The 12,816-nt window shown below is 43.1% G+C and overlaps 1 protein-coding gene across 5 annotated transcripts; it reads left to right on the top strand.

The window, feature by feature from the left end:
• The first annotated feature begins 177 nt into the window (after positions 1-177).
• ZNF227 (zinc finger protein 227) lies at positions 178-12,816 on the top strand. 5 transcript variants are annotated; one of them, XM_019819436.3, is made up of 7 exons: positions 178-310; positions 2,276-2,345; positions 2,788-2,849; positions 3,901-3,986; positions 4,958-5,084; positions 6,145-6,267; positions 9,747-12,816. In XM_019819436.3, the coding sequence occupies exons 5-7, from the start codon at positions 5,051-5,053 to the stop codon at positions 11,861-11,863; spliced, it is 2,274 nt and encodes a 757-aa protein (XP_019674995.3). In that variant the 5' UTR covers positions 178-310; positions 2,276-2,345; positions 2,788-2,849; positions 3,901-3,986; positions 4,958-5,050; the 3' UTR covers positions 11,864-12,816. The 5 variants fall into 5 exon arrangements, with proteins under 5 accessions (XP_019674995.3, XP_044901634.1, XP_006941226.3 ...); XM_045045699.1 differs by lacking the exons at positions 2,788-2,849; positions 3,901-3,986 and adding an exon at positions 5,834-5,922; XM_006941164.5 differs by lacking the exon at positions 3,901-3,986.

Here is a 12,816-nt window from a genome sequence, read left to right as displayed (position 1 = left end):
GATAGAGTAATTCGGTCACCAGCGCCCCTTCGCCTGGAAGCCCCAGTGAAGACAGGGAGCTCCGGGCTCTAGGGGCATCGACAGCGTGGCCCTGCTGTCGTCGTCCCGGGCACCGAGGTCTTCCCCAGCTCTATCGATCTCTTTTAGGAAGCTCCGAGGCACCCCGCGCTAGCGCCTGGGGATGTCCGCTACGCTTGATCCCGGAGACAGAGCCAGCCGTGCCGTCCCACCGCGTCCTTTTCTTCCGCGTCCCTGGGGTCGCAAAGGGGAGAAAGGACGGACTTCTTGGCTGCCCACGGCATAGCCCCGGGTACGTACCAGCGAAGGTACTTTCTTGTCCTGTCCTCTGTTTTCAGTTCATCAGGTTTCTTTCAGTCAGTAACTTCGCAGTAGGAAAATGTGCAAATATTTGTCGCATCAGCCTGCCGGTGTTTAATCTCCCCGTTGGTAGGTGTGAGTGTGGATTTTATACCACACGCGCATATGTTTTAAATATGTCTTCATTTTTCAGTTTACCACGTTTTACATTTCTTCCTTTTGCTCTCTTTTCTTCTTATTCCTCTTTTACTTACTCGCAACTGCTTTGGGATAAAAAACGGTTATCTGTCTCTGAGACTAATGTTTTCTTTTTTTTTGAGAGAGAGCGAGAGCAAGCAGGGAAGGGGCAGAAAGAGAGGAAGAGAAAGGGAATCCCAGGCACGCTCTGCACTGTCAGCACAGAGCCGGATGTGGGGCTCGAACCCAGACTGTGAGATCATGACCCCAGCCGAAATCTGATGCTCAACTGACTGAGCCACCCAGGCGCCCCAACGCCACCACCTTTTTTTTTTTTTTTAATTTTTTTTTAATGTTTATTTATTCTTGAGACAGAGACAGAGCATGAGTAGGGGAGGGGCAGAGAGAGAGGGAGACACAGAATCCGAAACAGGCTCCAGGCTCTGAGCTGTCAGCACAGAGCCCGACGTGGGGCTCGAACTCCCGGACCATGAGATCATGACCTGAGCCGAAGCCGGAAGCCCAACGGACTGAGCCACCCAGGCGCCCCCCCCCCCCTTTTTTTTTTTAAACTGTAGGGTAGGTTCTGTGGGATAGGTTATATTTTTGTTCTAACTACCCTCCAAATTGGTCAGATCTTTCTTGGGCTTTTTGTTTGTTTTAAATCACAAAGACGTTACCAACATACTTACAAGGGTCTTTTTGTTTGTTTTGGGGTTTTTTTTGTTGTTTTGTTATTTTACCATTGCTTCTTCAGGGCTCATTTAGTTATAAATGTTTTTCGTCTTTGTTCAGCTGAAAAAAAATTTTTTTTTTCCTCCCTTGTGTCGGTAGTCACTCTGTCGAGCATAGAATTCAAGGTTGACCGTTATTTTTTTTCCTTCCTTTTGGAGATCTCGTTCAGTTGTTTCAGATCTCCATTCTGTTTCCCTGATTCTGTCAGTCTAATGGTCATTTCTATTAGGTAAACTGTATTTTCTTTCTGGGAGCTTTAAGGATTTTTGTTGTTGTTTTTAGTTCTTATTTATGTACAGTTTTTAGTTCTTTGCATTCTTGAGTTTCAGTATGATTTAAGAGAGTATTTTTATTTATACTGTTCAGAATTTCTATGTATGAACTCACAATTATCTTTTGAAGTAAGACCTCTCCGCCATTTCTTTCATTCTCTTTTCCTCATACTCCTATTGGACAAATGTTGGAGCCTCTCAATCTGTCTTCTGTGTTTCTTGATTTTTATTTTGTATCTTTCTTTATCTCTATGCACATAGGATTAAAAGGCTCTTACCAATAAGCCTTTTATTGACTTCATGAAGTAAATTGACTCGAAATGATGCTCTTTAGAAAACTAATACCAGTGTCGAAATGTTACTAGCTGGGCAACAAATTATTATTTTTTAAATGTTTATTTTATTTTTTCTTTGAGAGAGAGAGCATGCGTGGGGGAGAGGCAGAGAGAGAGGGAGGCACAGAATTCCAAGTAGGCTCTGCCATGTCAGCGCAGAGCCTGATACAGGGCTAGAACTCACTAACCAGGAGATCATGACCTGAGCCGAAACCAAGGGCCAGATGTCTAACCAACCCAGCCACCAGGCACCCCCGGGGAAAGAACTGTTAAGTAAGAGAAAATTGTAAGTCAAAATTAGGATTTTCAGAGAAGAAAGGTGAGTTTCATAGGAGAGTGTTATGAAGTCCAGGTACTTTTCTGGTCTTTTTTGCTGCTTTGAGAAAAGACCTGTGCAAATACAGTTTATAATGCAAAGTATCATCTGCTTTTTTGCAGGTGCAGGAAAAAAAGATTCCTGGCTCTTTGAACTTTCCATCTGCTGTTAATCCGGGGAAAACCTCGTGAGGTGAGTATGATTTGCAGTTCATATCCTGTCCTCACGTGCAGATGACCACAGTGAGGCACAGAGTTTTTTCTTTAACACCCCTGACATTACATAGATGCAAGTATCATTTCCAGGATTTAAACTGAGGCCTTTGACTTAGAACCACATTTTTTTTTTAAGCCTATACATGTTGTTAACAATGCCCTTCATTTCCTACTGTCCCCAGGATGGAAAATTCTTATAGTAGGGTTACTGCGTTTGATTCTGCAGGCTATTGACTGTCCAGTGGCCCCTGACTAACAAACTTATTAGTAGTTGGAATCTATTCCATGCTTTCCTTACCATGCTGTATGTGACTGCAACTGCCTGGAAGGAGGAGAACTCTCGTATAATTTCTGCAAAGATCCACATGGGCTCATGGCCGCCCTGGCCTGCATCTCATGGCTTCTTTGTCCTTCCCCAGTTATGCCTTCTCAGGACTCTGACCTTTCCGAGAAGGAGCAGGAGAAAATGACCAAGTTTCAGGTAAATAAGGCATTCTTTTGTGGCTCCCAAGGTGTGTTTTTACTTTTCAGAGATTAGGCACATCCTTTTTTCTCTTCCTTGGAAAGGCTAGTGGAGAACAACAGATTTTGAGTGCATGTTCTGGCCAGACTCTGTGTGCATGTGTGTGTGCTGTTTTATCTTTATTATTTCACAAAATGATCTCTGAAAAAAGTAATAGCAATTTGAAATAGACAAAAGTAATGTACACTCCTGCTTTGCTTACAAACCAGCTCTTTGCACTTTCCCCCATTCCTTTCTCACTTGCATTCTTAACTCTGTATTTGCAATATTGGCATTGGTGGGATCTACAGTTGACCCTCAAACTATGCTGAACCCCCTGCACAGTTGAAAATCCACATATTAACTTTTGACTCTCCAGAAACTTATCTTTTAAGCGTACTGTCGACCAGAGGCCTTACCAATAACATAAACAGTTGATTAGTACATATTTTGTATATGTTATATACTATGTTCTTACAATAAAATAAGTTAGAAGAGAAAAACATTATTAAGAAAATTTTAAGAGAGGATACATTTACAGTACTGTAGAAAATTTGTATATAGGGTGGACCCATGCAGTTCAAACCCTTGTTGAAGGGTCAGCTGTACTTACATACATTAAAGAAAGGCTTAATAACTCTATTAAGATTAGTAAGAGGGGTGCCTGAGTGGCTAAGTTGTTTAAGCGTCTGACTTCAGCTCAGGTCGTGATCTTGCAGTTCGTGAGTTTGAGCCCTGTGTCGGGTTCCGGTCTGTGCTGACAGCTCAGAGCCTGAAGCCTGCTTCAGATTATGTGTCTCTGTCTCTCTCTGCCCCTCCTCTGCTCATGCTCTGTCTTTCTCTCTCTCTCTCTCAAAAATAAATAAACATTAAAAAAAAGAAAGACTAGTATGATAAAGAAAAACCTAATTGGTATATGAGTAAAAGAAATGGAGTGTTAAAAAAGGCAAATTTATGGAGAAAATAATGGCCACTCATAAGTAAACGTATGCAGATGTGAACAAAGTCTTTCTGTGTATTTATCACTTAGGTTGTCGAAGATTTTTTTAAACAGGAGTTCTGTCCTCTTTGGCCAGAGTCTAGAGATTCAGGAACACTTGTGCTCTTGCATGAAAGGTGAACTGGGAAAACCTTTTGAGAGGGAAATCTGCTATTCTTTGAAAAATCTGGAAGTGTTTATTCTGTGACTTTGCAATTGCTGCTCTTAGCCAAAATCTCTGTAAAAGGATCTTTGCAGCGTTGATTAAAATTAAAAATCTGTCACTATGAGACTCCTGGATGGCTCAGTCGGTTGGGCGGCTGACTCTTGATTTTGGCTCGGGTCATGATTTCATGGTCGTGAGATCGAGCTCTGTGTTGGGCTCCGTGTTGGGTGTGGCGCCTGCTTAAGATTCTCTTTCCCTCTGTCTCTGCCCCTCCGCCAACTCGGGTGTGCATGCTCTCCCTCTCTCAAAATAAATAAACTGAAAAAATAAATACAAAATAAAAATCTGGAACTAATTATACATGATTTGTATTGATTAAAGACAAATCGTAAATTCTAAGGAATGTTAGAGTCTCTGGTCGCAAAATGGAATGAGACCGTATAATAGTAATTGTTCACATTTATTGAGCACTTTGAGATGTGCCAGGCACCACTCTCTGTGGTTTACGTGCACTTACTCATCTAACGTTTTCAAACACCTTGTGGTTTAGACACCATTAAAGAAAAGAGGCAATTGAGATAGTGGCAAGTTATGGAATTTCCCCCAAGGTCCTGTAATTAAAACTTTGAAATTTGAACTCAGTCTGTGCCTTCACCAGCTGTGAATGCCGCAGGTGGATACGGCATGTGCATTGAACACAGAAAGCCGTGTGCCTGTCCTGGAGGACTGCCAAAGGCCTGTGAAAATTGCAGGGACAGAATCCAAGCTTTGTGGGGCGATCGGGAGGGGACGGTGAATGGGGGACAGCTCTGGGACTGAAATCTGCCTGGGTTCCCTTCAAATCAGCAACAAGATTTTTGGTAATCCTCTTTACCCTTTTCAGTCCCGGCTTTTTTCCAGTGGAGATCATGGGATCGAGGTTGTGTGTGTTTGATGTCGTAGGAGGCAGTGACGTTCAAGGACGTGGCCGTGGTCTTCACTATAGAGGAGCTGGGACTGCTGGACTCTGCCCAGAGGAAGCTGTACCGAGATGTGATGGTGGAGAACTTCGAGAACCTGCTTTCAGTGGGTGAGAACAGGCGCAGTGACACTGAACCTCACCCCTACTGAGAGCCCGTGTCCTCATTTCAAAGCTTTGGACCTTTCAAAAGGGTTCCCTGACCTTGAAAGCACAAGTTTTTCTAATCCCTGGGACTGCAGGCATAGTTTTTCCTGGTCTTTCTGCTCAGGCAAAGTTCTGTCCAGGGATGATTCCACCCTCCCCCCCCCCCCCCCCCCCATTAGGCAATGTCTGGAGACTATTTTGATCATCACAACTAGAGGGGAGGGGTGCTACTGCCACCTAGTGGCTGCCAATGCTTCTATACCTACAGCGTGTAGGACAACCCCCACCACAAAGAAGTAGCTGGTCCACAATATTCATAGTGCCGCAGTTGAGAAATCCTCTTTAAGTTAACTATAAATGAGGGGCACCTGGGTGGCGCAGTCAGTTGAGCGTCCGACTTCGGCTCAGGTCATGATCTCACGGTCCGTGAGTTTGAGCCCTGCATTGGGCTCTGTGCTGACGGCTTGGAGCCTGGAGCCTGCCTCAGATTCTGTATTACCTCTCTCTCTGTCCCTCCCCTGCTCGTGCTTTGTGCCTCTGTCTCAAAAATAAATAAACATTAAAAACAAAATTAAAAAAAATTAACTATAAATGGGAATTATAAATTATAAATTGGCTTCTATGTTTTTCAAATACTTTATCTTTCAGATTATGGCTGTGACCCACTGGTGGGTCATGGAATTAATACATTGTACTGGAATTTTATTTTTCAGTGAAATAGAATAAGCAAGAATAAGGGCAGAAACCATCAAAGTTCCTTATCAAGACCTGCTCACGTTGAGGCACAAACTGACCATTTGCAGTGAGTGGTGTGAGAATGGGAAATAGGATGAGAACAGCCATTGGCTAGATCTAATTTTATCTCTGTCTAGACACGGACTAGGTCATGACCTCAATCCATTTCTTATGGTTTGTGATCAAAAAAGTTCTTAAATTGTCACTTTAGAGGTTCTAAGGATTGTAGAATTTGGACAAAAATACAGCTTTGTGTTCATCTTAAAAATACGTATCTGCCTTTTCATAGGACATCTTCCCTTCAAGCCAGATATGATGTCCCAGTTGGAGGCAGAAGAAAAGCTTTGGATGATGGAAAGAGAAACCCAAAGAAATGGATATTCCAGTGAGAACCATGTGGCTGTTCCTTCAGGTACCAGCTAATCTGCTTCTCACCACGCCCGTGATTACCACTCTTGTCCCAGTACTGTCATCCCTTGCCTGGACTGGGAAAGCAGCCTCCACATTGGTCTCCCTGCCTCCTCCCTTGCACTCCTGTCATCTGTTCTCAACATGGGACCTGAGTGATTCTTTAGGGAGCAGGTGGGATCACGCCGTTCCCCTGCTGAAAACCCTCCAGAGACTTCCCATTTCTCTCCGTGTCCTCACAGTGGCCTGCACGGCCCTACCTCATCTGGATGCCTCACCAGGTTCCTCTATGATCAGCCTTGCTTTTACCCTGGATTCCATCATCCCTGGTGTCCTGGCCCCCTTGGAGTGTCGTCTGCTGTTTCAGGGCCTTTGACTGGCTCCCCCTCTGCCTGAGCATAGAGTCCGCAGCCACTCCCTTACTCAGGTCTTTGCTCGGGTTTCACCTACATCAGCTAGGCCTTCTGTGTCTGCTGTTTAATGTGTCATCCTCTCCCTTCTCCATCCCTTCACCCTGCCTTATTTTGTGTCTAAGCACCGATCACCTCCTGACCTGGTAACAGTTTTATTTCCTTGTGCGTCCTCTATCTCTCCAGGAAGTAGGAATTTGGGCAATTTTATCTGCTGTGTCTACTCAAAGCCTCGGGTGGGCCTTCTGCACAGAAGGTGATCCCATACGTGCTTGTTAAGTGAGTAAGTCAGTTACCTAGTTACTGTTCTTGTAGAAGTGAGCTACAATACCAGCCTTTCAATAGCAGCCTTTCCCGGATGGGAAGAATGCCTTGTCCATGTCCCCAGACAGGCTGGTTACTTTCCCGCCCAGCCTTTTACCGCCCTCCTTTCTCCTGCCTTCTCTCTCTCCTTCACCTTTCACTTCACTCTTCGATCTCCTTTCCTTTCTCTCCCCTAGTGTCCTTTCTCTTTAATTGGCATATTTCTCAGTTCTACCCATTTAGAAGTTAAAAATTAGATATTCCTAGATCAAGTAAATTAATAGGCTCTCCCTCTGCCTGAAAATGAAACAGTAGCTTGTCTGCAAACGTGATAAGTTAGGCGATGAATTCTGCAAGTGGTTGATGGATGTACCCCTTCTTTTGTCCTTTTCCCTTCCTATGTCGTTTCATGGTTGATGCGCTCAGGGTGTTGGATACTTGCTTCCCTTCACTGGGTCTCGTTTTCACATGCAGACTCAACCTCAGGAATGCCGACCCTAAGTATTGTCACTTCTCAATTTTGCATAATAGACCAAGTCTGTCTTTTAACAAATCTTGTAGCATTTGCTGTCACCTTGTCTCAAAGGTTTTTTGACCTCTTCACCATCAGCATGTTTCAGGATTTTGCAGCCATGCCCCACATACAAAAACTAAAGTGCTAAAGTGTTCTTTGCAGGTCACAAGAGGACAAATTAAAGGGCTTATTTTTGTAGATTCTTAAAAACAAAAAGCTTACAGATACTGGAGACAAGTGGGCATCCCATCTCTGTCACTCCTAGAGGTGGCTCATAGGTTTAGAGCACACTTATGTGACTAATGGATTGTTCTGGAACATCATCTCCCAGTGAATGTCTAACATAGTTCTCATTTCTAAGATGTCTTGGAATATGTAAAGATTTATACTGAGTAAACTTAGAAGATAAAAGCTATTCCCAGTTATCAGAATGGATAACTAAACTATCAGAAATTATCAGTGCCAAGGACGCAAGGCATTTCAGTTCATCAGTTCTCAGGGAAGAGGCTCAGGTTGTCTACATATGAATGGAAGCCACCAGCTTCCCAGCTGAACGCCTGCCCCTCTCGCTAACACCTAAACGATCACAGAACGCATATATGGTAGATGTTCAGTAGTTTCAAATTGGACATTTCCAGGCATCAGAAGACTGGTATACGTACCTGTGGACATGAGAAGGGTCCTGACAGGAAAGAAAATTACAGACTTTCTAAATTTTCCAGTGTAATTTGCATCCTAGTGATATTAACTAGCTGATAGAGCAACGTGAGAAGCCTTTTGACATGCTGTAGTGAGTCCTGATATGAAACACCCGAAGTTAGCTCCAGCGTCACAGGTTAAGGGCACAGACCTCTATGAGACCACCCACCAAGACGTCAGACACCAGCTGGGCTCTCCAGGGCCACCCTCTTAGGACCCAGCTGGCATTCACTAAAATGACAGAACACAGGAAAGCTCTATACTTACAATTATAACTGCATTATAGCCAAAGGAATACAAACGCAATGAATTCTGTGAGCGAGTGATGGATGTACCCCTTCTTTTGTCCTTTCCCCTTCCTATGTCGCTTCATGGTTGATGCGCTCAGGATGTTGGATACTTGCTTCCCTTCACTGGGTCTCGTTTTCACCTGCAGACTTAGCCTCAGGAGTGAGGTTCAGCCTTTTTATTTATTTATTTATTTTTTAAAAGATTTTCTTTATTTGGTAATCTCTACACCCAATGTGGAGCTTGAATTCACACCCCGAGATTGAGTCACGTGCTCAACCGACTGAGCCAGCCAGGTGCCCCGAAAAGAATACAAATCCGAACCAGCAAAAGGCAGAGATGCATAGGGTGAGGCCCGGGACAGTTCCCTCCCACCTCCCTCTGATAATGACCCTTGTGATGACTTTGGACACATCCACATAATCCAGGATAACTTCCCCATCTCAGGATCCTTAATTTAATCAGATCTAAAGCCCTTTTGCTACATACATGAACATACAGGTTCCAGGGATTAGGGCATGGACATCTTCACCTAACATACCTAGAAGTGTGTATATACCTATTGAGATGTTTCAGCTTATGTTATTAGAATGTAACTTTCTGCTTAGGCAAATTAATGAAGGACTTTTGGTACCCAGCCCCACTCAAACATTTTAAGCCAGTGGCTTCCATACATTTTTAGCCATGACCTTCGATCAGATATTTTACATCTTTATCCAGCATAAATATATTTAGGTGTGTGTTTAGAACTAAAACAAGCATTTCTTTCTCTGTTTCTTGTTTTTTTTTTTTTTTTTTGAAACAAGCATTTCATACAGTGGTGTCCTTACTATGTGTGATTTCTGCCAGGACCTAAAATATTATTTAATGCCTGTAAGCTTTTTTAATCTTACTGGGGAGGATGCCTCTTACCATAAGCCTACTAGGGCAAAGGTGAGTAGGCTTTTAATTGATGTTATTGGAGGATAGAATGTGGCTTGTCTTTGTTGCCCTGCAGTCATTTGATTTCAAACTTAAAGCTCTCCTTTTAATCTATGAAATTTATGGTTCTAAAATGGGTTACATTTACACTTAGTGGCTAAGAGTCTGTTGACCCCATTTTTTGCTTCCACTTGCATGGAAACGCATAAAAGGTTACATGATTCTGTATAGACGTGACCCTCCCCATGGTTTGTGGAGGCCTTATCGTAGGGCCAAATGTGAAATCCTGACGTTTCTGTACCTAAGCATTCACTTGTCCTTCTCTCTGAATATTGCTTTTTCTTATAGGCAGCAAGAATCAAAAGGAGATGGAGACTCTTCGAAAAGTTGCATTAAAATACCTTTCACACGAAGAACTATCCTGCTGGCAAATCTGGAAGCAGGTGGCAAGTGATTTCACCAGCTGTCTTCAGAGGAAGCATTCCCAGTTACTCCACGGTGATTCTGTTCAGGTTTCTGAAAGTGAGAATAATGGAATGAATCCTAAAGCCGGCAGCTCCAGTTACCCTGCAGGTGTATCTATTTTGAGAACTCAGGATTCTTGTGGGAATACCTACCCGCGTGAGTCACCGGAGCAGAGTAGAGGTCAGCAAGTAAATGTGAAAAATAACCTGAGTGTATGTGAGGCCTTCATGAAGCAGTCACTTAGTGATTGTATTAGCACTGGCACAGAACAGAAACCCTATGAATACAATGAATGCGGCAAAAGCATTTGCGATGGTTTCAGTCGACACGTACCCCCAGGAGGCGATCTCTTTCCGTGTCGTGAGTGTGGAAAGGGTTTCAGTTATAGCTCAGTGCTTCCACTTCACAACGTTCACCCAGGAGAGAAATGCTCCAGGCGGTGGCCACACCTGCAGGCTCTTCAGAGAATTCGCCCAAGAGAGAAACACAATAAATGTCATGAACCTGGCGATTGCTTCGGTAAGAGCGCTTTTCATCCTCATCAGTCTAACCACACAGGGGAAAAGTCCTACAGATGTGACAGTTGTGGCAAGGGATTCAGTAGCAGCACAGGCCTTATCATTCATTACAGGACTCACACCGGAGAGAAACCTTACAAATGTGAAGAGTGCGGTAAGTGCTTTAGCCAGAGTTCAAATTTTCAGTGCCATCAGAGGGTCCACACTGAAGAAAAACCATACAAATGTGAAGAGTGTGGTAAGGGCTTCGGCTGGAGTGTTAATCTTCGTGTGCATCAGAGGGTCCACAGGGGTGAGAAACCCTACAAATGTGAGGAGTGTGGTAAGGGCTTCACTCAGGCTGCACACTATCACATACATCAGAGGGTCCACACTGGGGAGAAGCCTTACAAATGTGACGTCTGTGGTAAGGGCTTCAGTCATAATTCACCGCTAATATGCCATCGGAGAGTCCACACTGGAGAGAAACCATACAAATGCGAGGCGTGTGGGAAGGGCTTTACCCGTAATACAGATCTTCATATCCATTTCCGAGTTCACACAGGAGAGAAACCCTACAAGTGTAAGGAGTGTGGGAAGGGCTTCAGTCAGGCTTCTAATCTTCAAGTCCATCAGAACGTCCACACTGGGGAGAAACGATTCAAATGTGAAACGTGTGGGAAGGGCTTCAGCCAGTCATCAAAGCTTCAAACCCATCAGAGAGTCCACACCGGAGAGAAACCATACAAATGTGATGTGTGTGGTAAGGACTTCAGTTACAGTTCAAATCTTAAATTGCACCAGGTAATTCACACTGGAGAAAAACCATATAAATGTGAGGAGTGTGGGAAGGGCTTCAGCTGGCGATCAAATCTTCATGCTCATCAGAGAGTCCACTCTGGAGAGAAACCCTATAAATGCGAGGAGTGTGACAAAAGCTTCAGTCAGGCCATAGACTTTCGGGTACATCAGAGAGTCCATACTGGAGAGAAACCGTACAAATGTGGTGTATGTGGTAAGGGCTTCAGTCAGTCCTCTGGTCTTCAGTCCCATCAGAGAGTCCACACTGGGGAGAAGCCATACAAATGCGATGTCTGTGGAAAGGGTTTTAGATATAGTTCACAGTTTATATACCACCAGAGAGGCCACACTGGAGAAAAACCTTACAAATGTGAGGAGTGTGGGAAAGGCTTCGGGAGGAGCTTGAACCTTCGCCATCATCAGAGGGTCCATACAGGAGAGAAACCCCATAGGTGTGAAGAGTGTGGTAAGGCCTTCAGTCTCCCCTCAAATCTGAGAGTCCATCTGAGTGTTCACATTAGGGAAAAACTATTTAAATGTGAAGAATGTGGTAAGAGCTTCAGTCAGAGTTCACGTCTTCAAGCCCATCAGAGAGTACACACTGGTGAGAAACCATACAAATGTGATGTATGTGGTAAGGACTTCAGTCACCCTTCACGTCTCACGTACCATCAGAAAGTCCACACTGGCAAGAATCGTTAAAAGTGAAGAATGTCTTAATGGCTTCTGTCAGGATGTACGTCGTCACATATTTGGAGGGTCGTTGCTGGTGAAAACCTATCAAGTATTGAGAGTGGAAAGGGATTTCTTCAGATGGAATCTTTCTAACATCCATTAAAATGATGACGTGGAACCATAATGCCAGGAATGGAACTAATATTGAGGAGGAATAGCTTGTAACCCTCTTGGCAAGATCCATCTGCTAGAGTCTTTAAAAGTAAATACATGCCTAAAGATACTGTGTGAAAAGGATATTTGCCATATATATACTAGCTAGTTTTTTTGGCGGGGGCAGGGGGGGTGGTCAGGGAGGTTTCTGGATTACTTTAACTTATATTTTATACTTATTTACAGTGACCATTATTTTTACTAAAGCTGTGAAAAGTGAATAAAATTACTGACTTAAATTTCCTATAACCAAGAATTCATACTATGATTGCTTTATTTCATATGGTATATTGGATTAAAATTAAGGAATAGATCCCCTGGGATGAAGCTTTGATCTTCAGAAGTAAATTTGTATTTGCTACAGATGTATTAAAAAAAATGGTCATTGCATCATTGTTTATAATAGGAAACAATCAGTTGGATAGAGTATTTTATGATTTATTAATCCAGTAGGATACTATGCAAACATCAGATGGGAAAAGGTAAATTTGTAGTTCGGGATATTGGAAGATGTCCAGAATATATTAACCTGAAAAAAACAAGGCATGGGATTTTGTGTGATCTCATTAGAAAAGGTATAGATGAATAGGTATTTCTGGTTATCGCTAAATGATGATATTTTGTTTCATATGTATTTTTGCATTTCTTTAAATTTCTTATTTTGAAATAATATCAAACTTTCCAAAAAATGTAAGTTATATAACATCTCTTGTATTCCCTTTATTCAGATTGATGAGTTAACATGTTTGAATCATTCTCTCCTTGTA

This window comes from Felis catus, chromosome E2 (assembly GCF_018350175.1).
Source record: "Felis catus isolate Fca126 chromosome E2, F.catus_Fca126_mat1.0, whole genome shotgun sequence".
NCBI classification, from domain to species: domain Eukaryota; kingdom Metazoa; phylum Chordata; class Mammalia; order Carnivora; family Felidae; genus Felis; species Felis catus.
The sequence above is the reverse complement of the archived record's forward strand: the minus strand, read 5'-3'. Positions and strand labels throughout refer to the sequence as shown.

What these genes read in the sequence shown, in the direction of transcription:
- ZNF227 (XM_006941164.5), top strand. Translation starts at nt 2,790, where the DNA reads ATGCCTTCTCAGGACTCTGACCTTTCCGAGAAGGAGCAGGAGAAAATG. An exon ending in AGAAAATGACCAAGTTTCAG is followed by an intron (nt 2,850 to 4,957) that starts GTAAATAAGGCA and finishes TTGATGTCGTAG; the next exon opens with GAGGCAGTGACGTTCAAGGA. An exon ending in CGAGAACCTGCTTTCAGTGG is followed by an intron (nt 5,085 to 6,144) that starts GTGAGAACAGGC and finishes GCCTTTTCATAG; the next exon opens with GACATCTTCCCTTCAAGCCA.